The sequence below is a fragment of the Zootoca vivipara genome, chromosome 13 (assembly GCF_963506605.1).
Source record: "Zootoca vivipara chromosome 13, rZooViv1.1, whole genome shotgun sequence".
Taxonomy (NCBI): domain Eukaryota; kingdom Metazoa; phylum Chordata; class Lepidosauria; order Squamata; family Lacertidae; genus Zootoca; species Zootoca vivipara.
The window spans coordinates 18,987,071-19,001,042 of NC_083288.1; the positions used below are offsets into that span (position 1 = coordinate 18,987,071).

At 47.3% G+C, this 13,972-nt stretch overlaps 1 protein-coding gene across 3 annotated transcripts in view; it reads left to right on the forward strand.

Annotated features, from left to right (window-relative positions):
- Positions 1 to 13,943, forward strand: part of FAM117A (family with sequence similarity 117 member A) — a 37,573-nt gene extending 23,630 nt beyond the window's left edge. For 2 of the 3 annotated variants that reach the window (XR_009558449.1, XR_009558450.1), the window contains exons 3-9: positions 3,557 to 3,646; positions 5,024 to 5,137; positions 6,139 to 6,273; positions 6,981 to 7,209; positions 9,614 to 9,734; positions 10,448 to 13,026; positions 13,767 to 13,943. Coding sequence is in view for 1 of the 3 variants with exons in the window: in XM_035135409.2 (XP_034991300.1) it covers positions 3,557 to 3,646; positions 5,024 to 5,137; positions 6,139 to 6,273; positions 6,981 to 7,209; positions 9,614 to 9,734; positions 10,448 to 10,784 (1,026 nt within the window). In the remaining 2 variants the exon portion in view is untranslated. Of the gene's footprint in view, positions 1 to 3,556; positions 3,647 to 5,023; positions 5,138 to 6,138; positions 6,274 to 6,980; positions 7,210 to 9,613; positions 9,735 to 10,447 lie in introns of all 3 variants that reach the window. The other variant, XM_035135409.2, reaches the window with a different exon arrangement.
- The last annotated feature ends 29 nt before the right edge of the window (positions 13,944 to 13,972 follow it).

The following is a 13,972-nucleotide window of genomic DNA, read 5'->3' on the forward strand; positions in this document are numbered from 1 at the left end:
ATTTTTATTTATTAATAAATGTTACAGAAAATTAAACAAATACTAATACAAAATTAAACTAAAAACAAAATACATGTACCTCCCTACCCTGCAAACATAAACCCTACATACCCCTGTGACTTCCCTCCACCAAGACTCGGCTTCCTTTAGCTCAAATTTAAATACGGTCATTGCATTCTTTGGATAATAGAGAGCCAGTGTGGTGTAGTGGTTAAGAGCGGTAGACTCGTAATCTAGGGAACCGGGTTCGTGTCTCCGCTCCTCCACATGCGGCTGCTGGGTGATCTTGGGCTAGTCACACTTCTTTGAAGTCTCTCAGCCCCACCCACCTCACAGAGTGTCTGTTGTGGGGGAGGAAGGGAAAGGAGAATGTTAGCCGCTTTGAGACTCCTTCGGGTAGTGATAAAGCGGGATATCAAATCCAAACTCCTCCTCCTCTTCTTCTTCTTCTTCTTCTTCTTCTTCTTCTTCTTCTTCTTCTTCTTCTTCTTCTTCTTCTTCTTCTTCATCTCTTATAGCCACTTCTAATTATTGTTCTCACTTATACTTAACGTACTTAATCCATGCACATCAACATATTCTTTTTAGAGCAATGTTTTTCCATATACTCCTCAAAGCTCTTGTGCACACTTTAGGAATGGAGGCAGCCTACAGCTTTCCTTGAGCGCAAGGCGAGCATGAAATCTGCCGGCCGGTGTGCGTTTCAACAAGGAAGCAAAATAAAACGAAGCTGCAAAGCTTTCTAGGCTCTCCGCTGCAACATGATGTGGGGTTTCAGCCGTTCTGACAGCTGGGGCAGGAAGCTTGCACCCGGGTGCCACAGTTATCTGGACTCTGCACTGCGGGCAGCAGTTTCACCTGCAAATAGTTTTTTGAGATGTCGCTGCCGCATGGGGGGGTGAGTCTCCCCCATGCCGGCATGGGTGGAATTTCCCTCTCAGGACCCAGCGCTTTGTAACTTGAAAGATAAGGGTTTATCTCGAGGTTTTAAAAATACCTCGAGTGTGGTTGCTATTTGCTCCTGCTCCCGAAAAGCTTTGCTGAAGGGTTGGGCGGCAACCCTTGGCTCCGCATTAACACTTGTGGGCACATTTTTTTTCCTGGCATGAAGCGGGCGGGGTCATTGGCATTCTACAGTTCCACGAAATGTCTGGGTCCTGCCCCTTGCAACTCCTCTCCCACCACTTGCAAGGCCTGTACCAGTCGGGATTTGCAGCGGTTCCAGCTAACTTTCCAGCCTAGGGCATCCTTTACTGCTGCAGGGTTGTTCAACAGGGCTGTTTCAGCAAAAAACATAAAAAATGGCCGCCAGATTTCCTGTTTTACAACAGCCTCTCTAGGGAGGCCAGTCTTGCTGATAGAAAAGCCCCTTCTGCTGCCTTGGCAGCTGGACCAACCGGAGAAACGGAGGTGTCCCCAGACCCATGGTCTTGAGTGCAGAGCTCTAAGGTGATTGGTCCTCAATAGCTTTCTCTGCACTAGTATTGCTCAGTTGCTGCTGGTCTTGGAGCATGCCCAGCAAGATGGAAGCGTAACATGTCCTAGCAGCCCATCCATCTGGGTTGTCGGACATGGTGGCCTGTCCTCTTTCTTGTCCTGTAAATCAGGGGAGGGGGGGGGCCTTGAATGGTGGGGGTCAGGCAAACCACTCGTCTGCAAGCGCTTGCCCGAACTTAGGCAATTCTGCCACCACCACTTCCTTTGCTTCTGTGCAGCCCCACGTTGAGGGCCATTGATATCGCAGGCCAGCAGTGCTTGCATGCCAAGCCCCTTGAATAGTAGTAAACAGACAAGTGCAATGCTCAGCCTTAAGGATCACCTCTCGCCATACAAACCAACCCAGACCTTTCGCTTGTCACCTGAGGCCCTTCTCTATGCCCCCCATCCCAGAGGAGGTTCAGAGGGTGGCAACAAGAGAACAGGCCTTCTCTGTGGTGGCTCCCCATCTGTGGAATGCTCTCCCCAGAGAGGCTTGCCTGGCACCATCATTACATATCTTTAGGAGCCAGGCAAAAACATTTCCTCTTAACCCAGGCCTATGGCTATTAAATAGTCTATGTATGGCCTGTGAAAGTGTGGGACTGTTATGATGATGACTATTTTATTATTGGGCTGTCAGCATGCTTTTTATAATTTTTTTTATCACCAATGTAATGTGGTTTTAATGTTGTACCACCGCTCTGGGATCTTTTGATAAATTTAAAAAATAATAATAAATTTCCAGACAGGTCACGGAGATTGAATGAGAGCTGCTGGGTGTCCTAAAATGAATATAATAAGGCTTTTCCTTAGTCTTTGAATAATGTTGTGCCTATATGAACTAATTTCGTTGTCACCTTTACTTGGAATCTATTGGGATTTTGCTTGTAGCATTCGGCTTATTTTTCTTAAGAGTTTGTTTTGTGTGCATGCAGTGTTAAATTGCCCTGAGACTTTGTGACGTGATGGACTACGGTTCCTGAATAAAGACCCAAGCATGGAAGCCTATAAGTTTGCTGGAAACGTTATTGCAGGGCAATGTGGGAAGTAGGGCTGGGCGATATCTGGCTTTCAACATTGTGATGTATCACCAGCTAAACATCACAATATACAGATATTAATAATAATAATAATTGAATTTACATACCACCCTATACCTGGAGGTCTCACAGATATATCACAAAGTCTGAAATAAGGATGGTGCCATGTAGAAGCGTAGGTTGCCTTTGCAATTTTTCTCACGTCATGATTTTTGCCGGCACCTGCTCTTGTGATTTGCTGCCCCCCCCCCCGTATGAGGCAGGGGGAGCTAAGCCAGCAGACTTAACAGGGGTTGCAGGAATTGAGAGATGCCTTGGCGGGCTTCAGTTTTTCACACTTTGCATAGCACACACTCATCAAGATTTGCAGTATATTGCCAGGTCGAAAATTATGAAACTGATAACCACGATATGGACTTCAAACTGGTTTTTGATGATATATTGCCCAGCCCTAGCGGGAGGCATATTCTCCCTCAAAAAGAGGTGGTATGGAGCTCCACTTGGACTTCTCTGGCTGAAATGTGGATGAACACTCTTCCAAGTTAAGGTTTTCCTCTTCTGGGAACAATAATTTTCCTGAAAACAGCTTGTGTGGAACACAAGCTCTATGTGAATTTTGGCTATCGTACTCTGCAAGGAAGATGTGAAGGCACAGAAAGTAGTTCACAAATCTTTCTCGAACGTTTTAGTTGGGCTTTTTCCATCCAGGCCTGTGTAAACCATGACATTTTATACCAACGTCGTTGTGTAGGGAAATGCCGGCCAAGCATTCTGCCCTGGATTCCAAATGCACCGAGCAGCAGCCAGAGTTTCCTAGGTAGCATGGCAATGTGCTTGTATACTTAGTTCCTGTAGGAAAGTGATTTTTTTATTTTTATTTTTTCATTTTCCAAAGTCCCACAAATTAGCCCTTCGGCATGACATTTCCTCCCTCCAATGGCGTGTTTTCAGAATGACTCTTGCAAAGTAGACTGCCGTGTTGGAACTCGCTTGGACTGGCCGTGCTCTGCTGAATGCCTTGCTCAATTCTTTTGCAGACTCCTGTGTCCTGGCATGAAGCAGAGGTGGGGAAAGCCGCTGCCCATAAGCGTTCTGCCTCGTGGAGTAGCGTGGATCACCGCAGAGAGGTGAGAGAGCTCCCAAACTGGGGGTCTGTTTTTGGACTACAACTCCCATCATCCCTAGCTAGCAGGACCGGCAGTCAGGGATGATGGGAATTGTAGTCCAAAAGCAGCTGGAGACCCAAGTTTGGGAAACCATGGTTTACAGTAATAAACGGGTTGCTGCTGTTGCTGAGTGTTGCTTGCGATCCCCGCAAGCAGTGGCAGGGAGGAGACACCATGTTCACCAAAAGCAGTAGTGGCTGCTGTGCATTGGAAGGGCTGAAGGCAAATGAGCCCAACAGTAGGGGGAGCCAGAGCCAGCTGATTCTGCCTTCACCACCACCCCTGAGTTCTATACTGAGGTGTAAGCTGATAACCCTGTAATGATTGTAAGTAAGAAGGCAGGGAGTAGGGGCTGGCCGAGGACAGGTGGGGCAGCGCCCCATTTGCCCTAAGAGACAAGACTCCACTGACAAGTCAGGATATTGGTGCCTTAACTCAGCATTGCTTGCAGTGTTTAGCAGAAGCCTGGAACTAGCTCTAAATGAATGAATGAATGAATGAATGAACGGAGCTTATTCTTTATTTATTTTAACAATGTTTGATGCACTCAATGGCTTTCCCATAAGTATCTTTGAGGGCAAAATATAACAAACCTGGCAGTGTCTCTTCTCCAGTGAGAGAAATTAGAGAAGGCCACCTAGAGAAAAAGCTATGCCCCCAAATCCATCTGTAGGTTCTCTCAAAACAGTTCAAAGTGTCTCAAAACAGTTCAAAGTTTGGTTATTCCCTTACAAAAGCTACATGGTAAAATGCATTGGATGCATCAAGTTTCATTTTCGCATTTTTTTAAAATAAAAAATATGTTTCATGAACCATCTTCCTTTCGAAAGGATGGTTGTGTGTGTGTGTTAAAAAAAGCTCACAGCAGAAACGGGGGGGGGGGGCACAGATTCCAGAGGGAGCCCCCCTGCAGAGCGAATGAGTCAATTGGCAAAAAACCAGGCCTAGCTGTGTGACCTCCAGTTGCTTAAAAGGCAACACCTTTAAAAGGTGACACCTTCTTATAGGAAAGACTGGTCCTATCAGAACGATCTGATAATTGGGCAGCAAGTTACGGTATCCCAGATGGCTGAGTTCCTTAGAGCATGGTGCTGATAATGCCAAGGTCACAGGTTCAATCCCTGCATGGTGGGACAATGCTTATTCCTGCATTGCAGGGGTTTGGATGAAAGGCCCCTCGGGGTCCCTTCCAACTCTACGAATCAAGGACTGTAAGCCAGCACTGGAAAGCCGCCTTGCAGAAGTTGCCGCCTGTGCTTGTCCTGCGTTGCACGTGGGCAGAAGAAATTGCGAGGTCCTTTGCCTCTTCTAAATGCAGGTTGCCTTCTCATCCCCCAGATTGCCAAACTGAAGCAGCAGCTCCAGAGAACGAAACTTGGTGCCCGGAATAGCAAAGAGAAAGACCAGAACTCCCCCGTCCAGGGGGATCATAGTGTCCTATCGCCAGCCAAGGTATGCACCACATCCCTCTTCTTTGTTTGCCCCCCATCCAGCCAGGGGAAAACAGGGTCCAGCTGTTGATGGACTGTTGGCAAGAGACGAGCTTGAGGCTATTTTTGGGAAAGAGTTTAAAGTCTTCAATTCTGCTGCTGCATTTGAAGGGTGGGGGAGGACAATGTGAGGAATTTGAGGTGCACACCAGGACAATGTGAGGAATTTGAGGTGCACACACACTTCCTACTGGCCTGTGCTGGCTGTTGTGTACGCGGAGGTCAAGAGCCTTGCGCCAAGCTCAAGGGATCGTGCTTGAGCTGCCCTTTGAACCAGGCATTCAAGGTTCATTTCTCAGTATCCAGGTCTCTCGGCATCCCTTGGACCAAAAAAAGGAGAGGGTTCGGTATTTGAGAGGCATGTGATTAGAAGGGTATTAGAAAGCAGGACTTAGGAGAGAGTATTGCCAGATGGGTCAGGGATGGGTTGCATGGACCAGTGCTGTGAGTCTGCATCATACCGGATCAGAGTGCTAGTACTGGCCCATTAACTATGCACCTACTTGACTGGTGCCCGAAGGGAGTTGCATTCCTGCAACATCTGGGAGGCCACATGTTCCCCGACCCTTGACCTCTCCATATCCCTTGGGCAAACAAAAGAGGAGAGCATTTGAAGCTCAGTATTAGAGAAGGACTGGCTGTACAGCAGCGGTTCTCAAACTTTCAGAATAAAAATTTGCTCGTGCCACACCCAATTTCTTTACTGATAGGAAATGCATTGGAGAATTAAAAGAAATGGCTAGCTGTGCTTAATTTTGAAAAGATACCTATCGTATCCATATTCTACAAATTAATTTTTTTAAAATACTGTACTGAAATGTTTACATGTTTCCTTGATTCTCCTTGAATCTTCCCGCCATGCTCGCCACACCCTTAAAGAACCACTGCTGTAGAGAATACTTTTCTTGCAAAAAGTTTTGTCGGTGGCTTGTTTTACCGCATTGCTGGGTGTCCTTGTTGCAGGTTTCCCCGCCTGCACCCTTTCCAGCCCCGATTGCTGCGCCGATCAGCCCCTGTTTGCACAACAGCCTCGACGGTCTCAATCAAGAACTGGAAGAAGTGTTTGTAAAAGAGCAAGGAGATGAGGAACTCCTCAGGGTGAGTTACGGCTGGTTCCCAAAACTCTGCTGGGGCAAGACGGAGGAGTCTTCTTATGCGGAGCACACCTTTGTGGCCTCTTTTGCCATCTTTTGCACCGCTAGCTGAATACAAAGCCCCCACCCCTGACACACTCATATGCTGAGCTGTACACTGAAATTCTCTGCACTGAAATTTCCAAACACTCATATAGAAACTGTTAAGGCTGTTTTAAAGTACAGATAGGGTGAACCTACAGCATCAGCAGCTAGCCACAGCCCCTTCTTCTCAATGAGGGCCGCTGACTTTCTATGGTGATTTAATTTTAATTTTTAAAAGAAATCTCCAAATGCTCGAGGAATCCTACAGTAGTAACCTTGTCTCCCATGACTTAGAAACAGACCACACCTAAAGGTTCATAACACACTTTAAGTACACGTTTGATTTGGTTCTCTTGAACTCTGGGTCTGCATTGCATCCTTCCCTCGGTCCATAGCTGGCCTTTGAGGCACAGCAGATGTGCAACATCTCCTCTGGAAGATAAACTACAGCTGTTTACAGCGAAATGCCTGCATGCCTTTTAAACAGTACTGCTGCGGGACCCGGTCTTGGGTTTTTTTTCCTCCCAATGAATGCACTGATCTTGCAGTAGCTGCCTTGAAATAAGAACTTGGGGTAAAAAGGCCCTAAGTGAACCAGTATTAATTTAAGAAGTGTCTTCCTTCTAGATCCTGGATGTCCCCGATGGCCACAGAGCCCCAGCCCCGCTGCCGAGAAGCACCAGAGAAGCCTTACTGCTGCGGGTGGAGCACAGCAGTAGCAGCTGCAGCAGCCTCTCTCTCTCTCCGTCCCCTTCAGCTGCCTTTGGGCGGTCCCCGCACACGCCTGCTCAAGCAGCGACAGAGGAACTTTCCCCCGGTGTGCTGGAAAAGCCGCCAGTGGAGGCTAAGGGAAAAGGTAAGCCAGAAGGGGCTAGTAAGAGTTTGTTCCGGGCATGTGGGACCCTTAGAAAGGTCTAGCTCCGAGGGCCTTCTGGCGGTTCCCTCCCTGTGAGAAGTGAGGTGACGGGGAACCAGGAAGAGGGCCTTCTCGGTAGTGGCGCCCGCCCTGTGGAACGCCCTCCCATCAGATGTCAATGAAATAAACAACTATCTGACTTTTAGAAGACATCTGAAGGCAGCCCTGTTTAGGGAAGTTTTTAATGTTTGGTGTTTTATTGTTTTTAGTGTTCTGTTGAAAGCCACCCAGAGTGGCTGGGGAAATTATATATATATATATATATATATATATATATAGAATGTAAAAAAGGTGAAACTGTGGGCTCCACTTTTCTCCGAAACCGCTTGACCGACTGTCCTGGAATTTGGACCCAACGGTCCATGCCACTACCCCATTGTTTGCAAAACCTCGGATTGCTCACATCTCATACATGCGCAGGTAAAAACCTGCTTTTCCACAAACTAAAACAGCGCCCTCAAGTGGTGTTAATCTCACAGCTCCTCCCTCCCTCCCCATGGAGTCTAGCCCACAAACCCCGCCTCTGCCACGAGATCCTGTAAAACGGGGACTCTGAGACTCAGGGGGATCTGAAGGGGGGCTATTATCCTCCATTTGACAGACTAACGCACAGCAACGCGTGCAGGGCCAGCTAGTTAATAATAATAATAATAATAATAATAATAATAATTTTTTATTTATACCCCACCCTCCCCAGTCAAAACCAGGCTCAGGGCGGCTAACACCAATAAAATTACAATAAGACATAAAAGAAAAAAATAATACAGATTGAAATACAATATTAAAATTTAAAATGCAGCCTCATTTTAAGTAGTCCATAAATCCAAACCATGAGGGAGGAAAACCCAGGGGTCAGACTGAATCCAACCCCAAGGCCAGGCGGAACAGCTCTGTCTTGCAGGCCCTGTGGAAAGGTGACAAATCCCGCAGGGCCCTGGTCTCCTGTGAAAGAGCGTTCCACCAAGTTGGGGCCAATACTGAAAAGGCCCTGGCCCTAATTGAGGCCAATCTAGCCAACCTTATGGCTCAAAATCTCCAGAAAATTGTTTTTTGTGGACCTTAAGGTCCTCCGCGAGGCATACCAGAAGAGGCGGTCCCGTAGGTACATAGGAAACCCCGCCAGATGGGTGGGGTATAAATATTACATCATCATCATCATCATCATCATCATCATTATTAATTGGCTTCCGTTACACAGCCCGCATTTACTGGTATGTGATTGAATCCTGCCAGAAAACAGTGGCAGCATATCAACGCCCAGAGACTCGCCTTGGAATTGTGGTGGAGGGGTAACCAAAGGCAAGCAATGGAGCATGAACCTCATTTTACTGACTTGTGCTACATTGCTATCAAAGCAATTAAACCCTAAAATAAAGAGATCCAGCCCGCTCTTCCCTTTCCATGGATCTTTGGTGCCCACCAACCAGTTGAAGAGTTTGGACATTAGGGATCGCAAAGAGTGTGATGTGCCTATACAAGGTCACAATCTAAGGCAGTCACATTGGCTTGAACTTCATTCCAAATGTTACCCTGCTCATTCAGGCTATCACATCTTTTATCCCTAAATAATTGCCATTCTAATTATTTGGGCATTCAGAATCCTCCTGACTGTAACGTGTATCAAATCAAATTTCTCAAGTCTTATGAGGATAAATGGTGAAAATCCCACCCTCTGCATCCACGGTGTGATCTCCCCTTCTTTACACATGAACCTGGCTGCTAGTTTTGTAACTTTTTTTATGGCAGCAAGGGCAGGGAAAAGCCCACTGTGTTCCGTGATACCCCAGTGAAGGGGGAAAGGATGGAGGGAGGACTTATAAATGTTGAGGGATTTCTGGGAGTGCCCCCTGAATGTAAGAAGGAAGAAAGACCAGGAATGTGTGGCGAAGGGAGAAGTTGGAAACGGGAAGCAGAGACCAAGAGCAAGGCCAGACTTCCAAAGCCAACCAAACCCAAAGCTTTCCTTCTGTTTACACGATACACAGACAGCCCTGAATCTGCATGTGAACCTTTATTGATAAGAACCTTTATCAACCACCAATTTGTTTAAAAATACGTGTCACAGCAGTTGGCAACAAAAGTATAAAAGTGATGCCGTCTAAACACTGACGACTCTTGCTGTTTACTTCCATAGAGACTCTGCCGATACATATTTTAAAAAAACTTGATTTTTAATAAGGCTGAATGTACAGAAGATGCAAGAAGAATAGCTTTAGAATCAATGACCTGGATGGGACATTATGCAAACAATTCTTCCAGATTTAGATGCATTTCAGCATTACTGGTTCTGCATTTGTCTGTGTCACATTCAAGCCTTTCTCTTTTTCTCCCCCACTTCCGCCAGAAAACGGCAGCACTTCTCCAGTCCTTGCCTTTGCCCTGTCTCCTCGTCCCAACCACACCTATGTGTTCAAGCGGGAACCTCCGGAGGGCTGTGAGAAAATCCGGGCTTTTGAGGAAGCTGCGTAAGTAAGAATGGTACTTGCGTCTAGGGACACAGCAGGCCGAGATACTGCAGCCTTATCCAATGCAGTCCACCTCCTCCAAGATCAGCCCTGGGAAACCTCTGGCCTGTGGTCCAAATTAGGAGGCCCTAATTTAGCCCTTGAGGCTGCTTCCCCCAAAATTCACACCCATCCACCTGATGTCATATGTGTGGGACAAATGAAGACCTGCGAGCCTTAAAGTGTACCCCTGATTGGCACTGACAGCAAGCCCTACCTGCCAAGAACAAGCAGCTGACTGGCCATGGCCGCAAACCCTGGCTTTCTATAAGAGCCTGTTGGCTGAAAGGTTAAACAGCAAATGGTGCAGGGAGGAATGCTTTTCCAAATGTTGCGGTGATGTCAAGTGATTGACATGCGAGTGGCCCACAGGGGTTGGGGAAACATCACGATCCAACCTACCAACCAGCCCTCAGCATTCCTAACCATCAGTCACGATGGCTGGGCCTGATGCGAGTTGAACCCTGCAGGTGTTGTTGGACCGCAGATTCCCCGCCCATGTCCCAAAGTGCAAAACCAAGGAATGTCACAGATTCTCCTCCTTCACACACTCTTCCTTGCTGTTCCCACTGTATAAAGGATCTTTACAACAACCAGTTGAAACTCTCAGCCAGTTGATGGCATCAATCCTTGCATTCCTCATCTTTTTCTCCTTGTGGTTTCTCCCTCTCCAGGCCTCCAGGCCCTGATCAGACTTTCCTGCCCTCCTGTCCCGACAAGAACAAAGTTCACTTCAACCCAACTGGCTCTGCCTTTTGTCGATTCAGCCTGGTGAAGCCTTTTATTCCCAGTGTGGACTTCCTGTTCAGAGACTTCTCTTCCTCTCCCAGCCCCATGCCACCGGGCACGTTCTGCCAGCCCACTCACACGGTCCCAATCCTCAGTTTGCGGAAAGACTCGAGGGGAGACGACTTCAGCGAGAACCCAAAATCGCCTCCGCTGAGCTTGGAGACTTGGAAGCGGCACCAGGCTGAAGACACCGTCCTCTTCCACAGCTCCCTGGTTGTCTGAAGCTCAGGGAGAGGGGCAGACCCAAAATGAATTTGTGGTCCCTCCATGGCCTGTGGAGAAGAGTGCCTTGGAATGGAGAGAACAGAGCACTTCTAGGACACAAGTCCTCCAGCAACTGCCTTAAAAAAACGCAGACTGCTACTGGACTTTTCTCCAGCCGCAGTAGTTTTCCCCCTTTTGACTCCTGGTACTTAAAAGCACTTCATTTCCCTACAAGTTCATGTCACTGTCCTATTGCGATGTCCAAAGAGCACCTCATCCTCTCTGATGGAATATACACACTATAAGCTACCGGGTTTTTCCTCCTCTTGTTTGCTTGCTGGGTGAGGCAAGAGCTCATGTATGTTTTGTTTTGTTTTTAATTATCCTAAGGATGTGTCTCAGGCTTTCCGCCGACTAGGGAGGATGAAAGGGTTTACATGTATCCAGAGGAACTGGTGTACGCTGCTCTAGCAGATGGCTGCTGGGCAAGAGTTGTGCTGGGCAATCTGTTTCCAGGGAATGAGACATCCAGAGATTATTTTGCATCCTGCCCTGCACTCTATGGGACTAGCATTACTGGAACACAGCTAAATGCTTGAAAGAAGCATTTTCTCTTCCAATCATGCTGTAACAGTTAGAAGTTGAACTGACAGAAATTCAGCTTGTGTGCCTTTATTGAGGTCTTACTCCCTTCCCTTATGGAGTAAGAATAAGGGAATGTTCTCTCTCTCCCCCCCCCCCCCCTTCACACACTCCCCAGACATCTTTTCCAGTGGACCTCTTGAGGAGATTTCTTGCAACAGTTCTGGCAAAGGAAACTGATGCTGAAGCCAGAACAATGTCTAAAGTTCCCTGGTGGAATGCAGCTCTTAGCATATCAAATCCACTTCCTTCCTTTTTTTAATTGTAATGATTTGGCCAGTCCAGTTAGGTCTGACACTACTACAATTCTGGCTGATGAGTCGGGGATCTGCTCAGCTTTAACCCTACTTTTTAATGCACAGAGCACTCCAAAGACCCCATGGTTCACTTAAACTTACCATACATTTTAGGCCACCCACATCCCCACCCCCCACAGCACAACTGTGAAAGGCCTTAAACCTGGTGATGCCTTGATTGCAAAGTATTAGAAATGAAAGCGACTCGTCTTGTTGCTAAGCCTCTGGATTGCATTGAAAAGTTTTTCTTGAACCTGAGATGGAAACTATATTTTCTATTTGAAAACAGTATTTTTGCAGCTACTTTTGAAGTTTTGTAAATTTTAATGTATCACAAAAGCTTAAGGAAGAATGTTCGCCTTGGAGGATCACTGCCTTGTCTTTTGAGAGGCTTTTGCAGATTTTGGTGTTTAAACCAATTTAAAAAATAAAATTGTTGGGTATCTAAAGTATCTGTACTGTGCCTTGTCTGAGAAGTAGAGATTGGTCAGTGGGATTGGATGGAGTGTTGGACACACTTGCAGCTCTATAAAAAGAGTAAGAAATCTACAGATGGATAACATATTCTTGGGTTGGTATGTGCTTGTTATCCCATCAGTTAAACCTATTAACTAATCTCTAGTGAAAGAAAATAAAAAAATCCTTCCAGTAGAACCTTAGAGACCACATGCATGCACACGAAAGCTCAAACCAATGACAAACTTAGTTGGCCTCTAAGGTGCTACTGGGAGGGATGCAGGTGGTGCTGTGGGTTGGTTAAACCACCGAGTCTAGGGCTTGTCGATCAGAAGTTCAGTGGTTCGAATCCCCACAACGGGATGAGCTCCTGGCGGCTTAGTCATGCTGGCCACATGACCCAGAAGCTGTATGCTGTCCCTTTACCTTTAAGGTGCTACTGGAAGGATTTTTTTTTATTTTGGTTCGACTACGGCAGACCAACACTGCTACCTACCTGTAACCAGATCTAGTGAAAGAGTTTGGCTTAAACTGGGAATAATATACTTTAGGAGGCTGTGGATTTCAGTGAATTACAGGCTTTAAGTATACACCACCTTTCCTGATGATGTCAAGACCATCCTAATGAGCTCAGAGACTGGTAACAATGCATGTTAAACATAGAGGAGCAGAAGAGCCAAAACATTTTTTTCCCAGGAGGCTGTGGACTTTGGCTGATGGGAGGTTTGTGACTGCCACATCATTTTTCCCATGTCACATCAAGGCCATCCCAATGAGTTCAGAGACGAGTAACAGTAGTAGATGGCAACAATGGCTGCATAGCATGCTGAACTTGGAGAAGCAGAGGAGAGACATTTGGGAGCCAGGTAACTTCTATAAAGACGTGTTCAACTGAGACAGCATATAAGCTTCAAAGGGAGTCACCACGACCACTGAAGTTTTTGTTCAGGATTTTTATGATCAAGGGGCATATCAGTTTTCTTAAGCAAAACAGGCCACTTTGGGTCGTAAAAGGCAGGGTTTAATCAGGGTAACTTCCCTAAAAGGGATTTAATTTGCTAGGTTTATTGAGCCATTAAACATTAGAAAATCAGAAGCAGCGGTTAGGAAGGCGCATGGTCAGCTCCCAGCTCAACCAAAAGCCCAGGAGGACGGGGGTAATTTTAGGTTAAGATGAAGGCTAGCCAGTATGAAAAACCAGCTTGTGTGTCTTGTGCATAAAATTGAAGGCGCCATACCAGAGGGGACTGGAAGTGGCATCCCGCCAGGACTCTGCACTTAGTATCTGTGCAGGCGCTGCTTCGTTTATTCCTCCTCAATCATAATTATGTGGGGGTGGGAGAAAGAAGGAAGGCGGTAAATAAGTGCAATGAGTAATTTACTGCAGCAGCAAACGCGTGTCCTTTAGGGAGCCCTGACACGTGTATCCCGCATCCTCGCGTTACCGTGCCGCCTAGCCGCTGCCCCCCGCGGCTCCGCCCTCTCCCAGAACCAGCAATAAGGCTCCGACACGAGGCGAAAGACCTTCCCCGCGAGCTCCGCCTCCCGAACCATCGCGACGAGCCACATTTGACGACGTCTAATCCTGCCGCCCGCTTCCTTCTAGGCCCCGCCGAGGTGCTGTCCTCAGCGGCGCCTGAAGAGGCGCGTAACAAGCACGGAGAAAACAACGTGGGCGCTCCGGAACAGCGGCAGAGAAGACCCCTCCAAGCGAACCCGCGCGCGGCTCGGCCGACCTTCGTTCAAACGGCGTCCTCCTCGTCGTCGTCAGGCGCCGCGGAGGGCAGCTCCCGGCCGGGAGTCGGCGGGGGT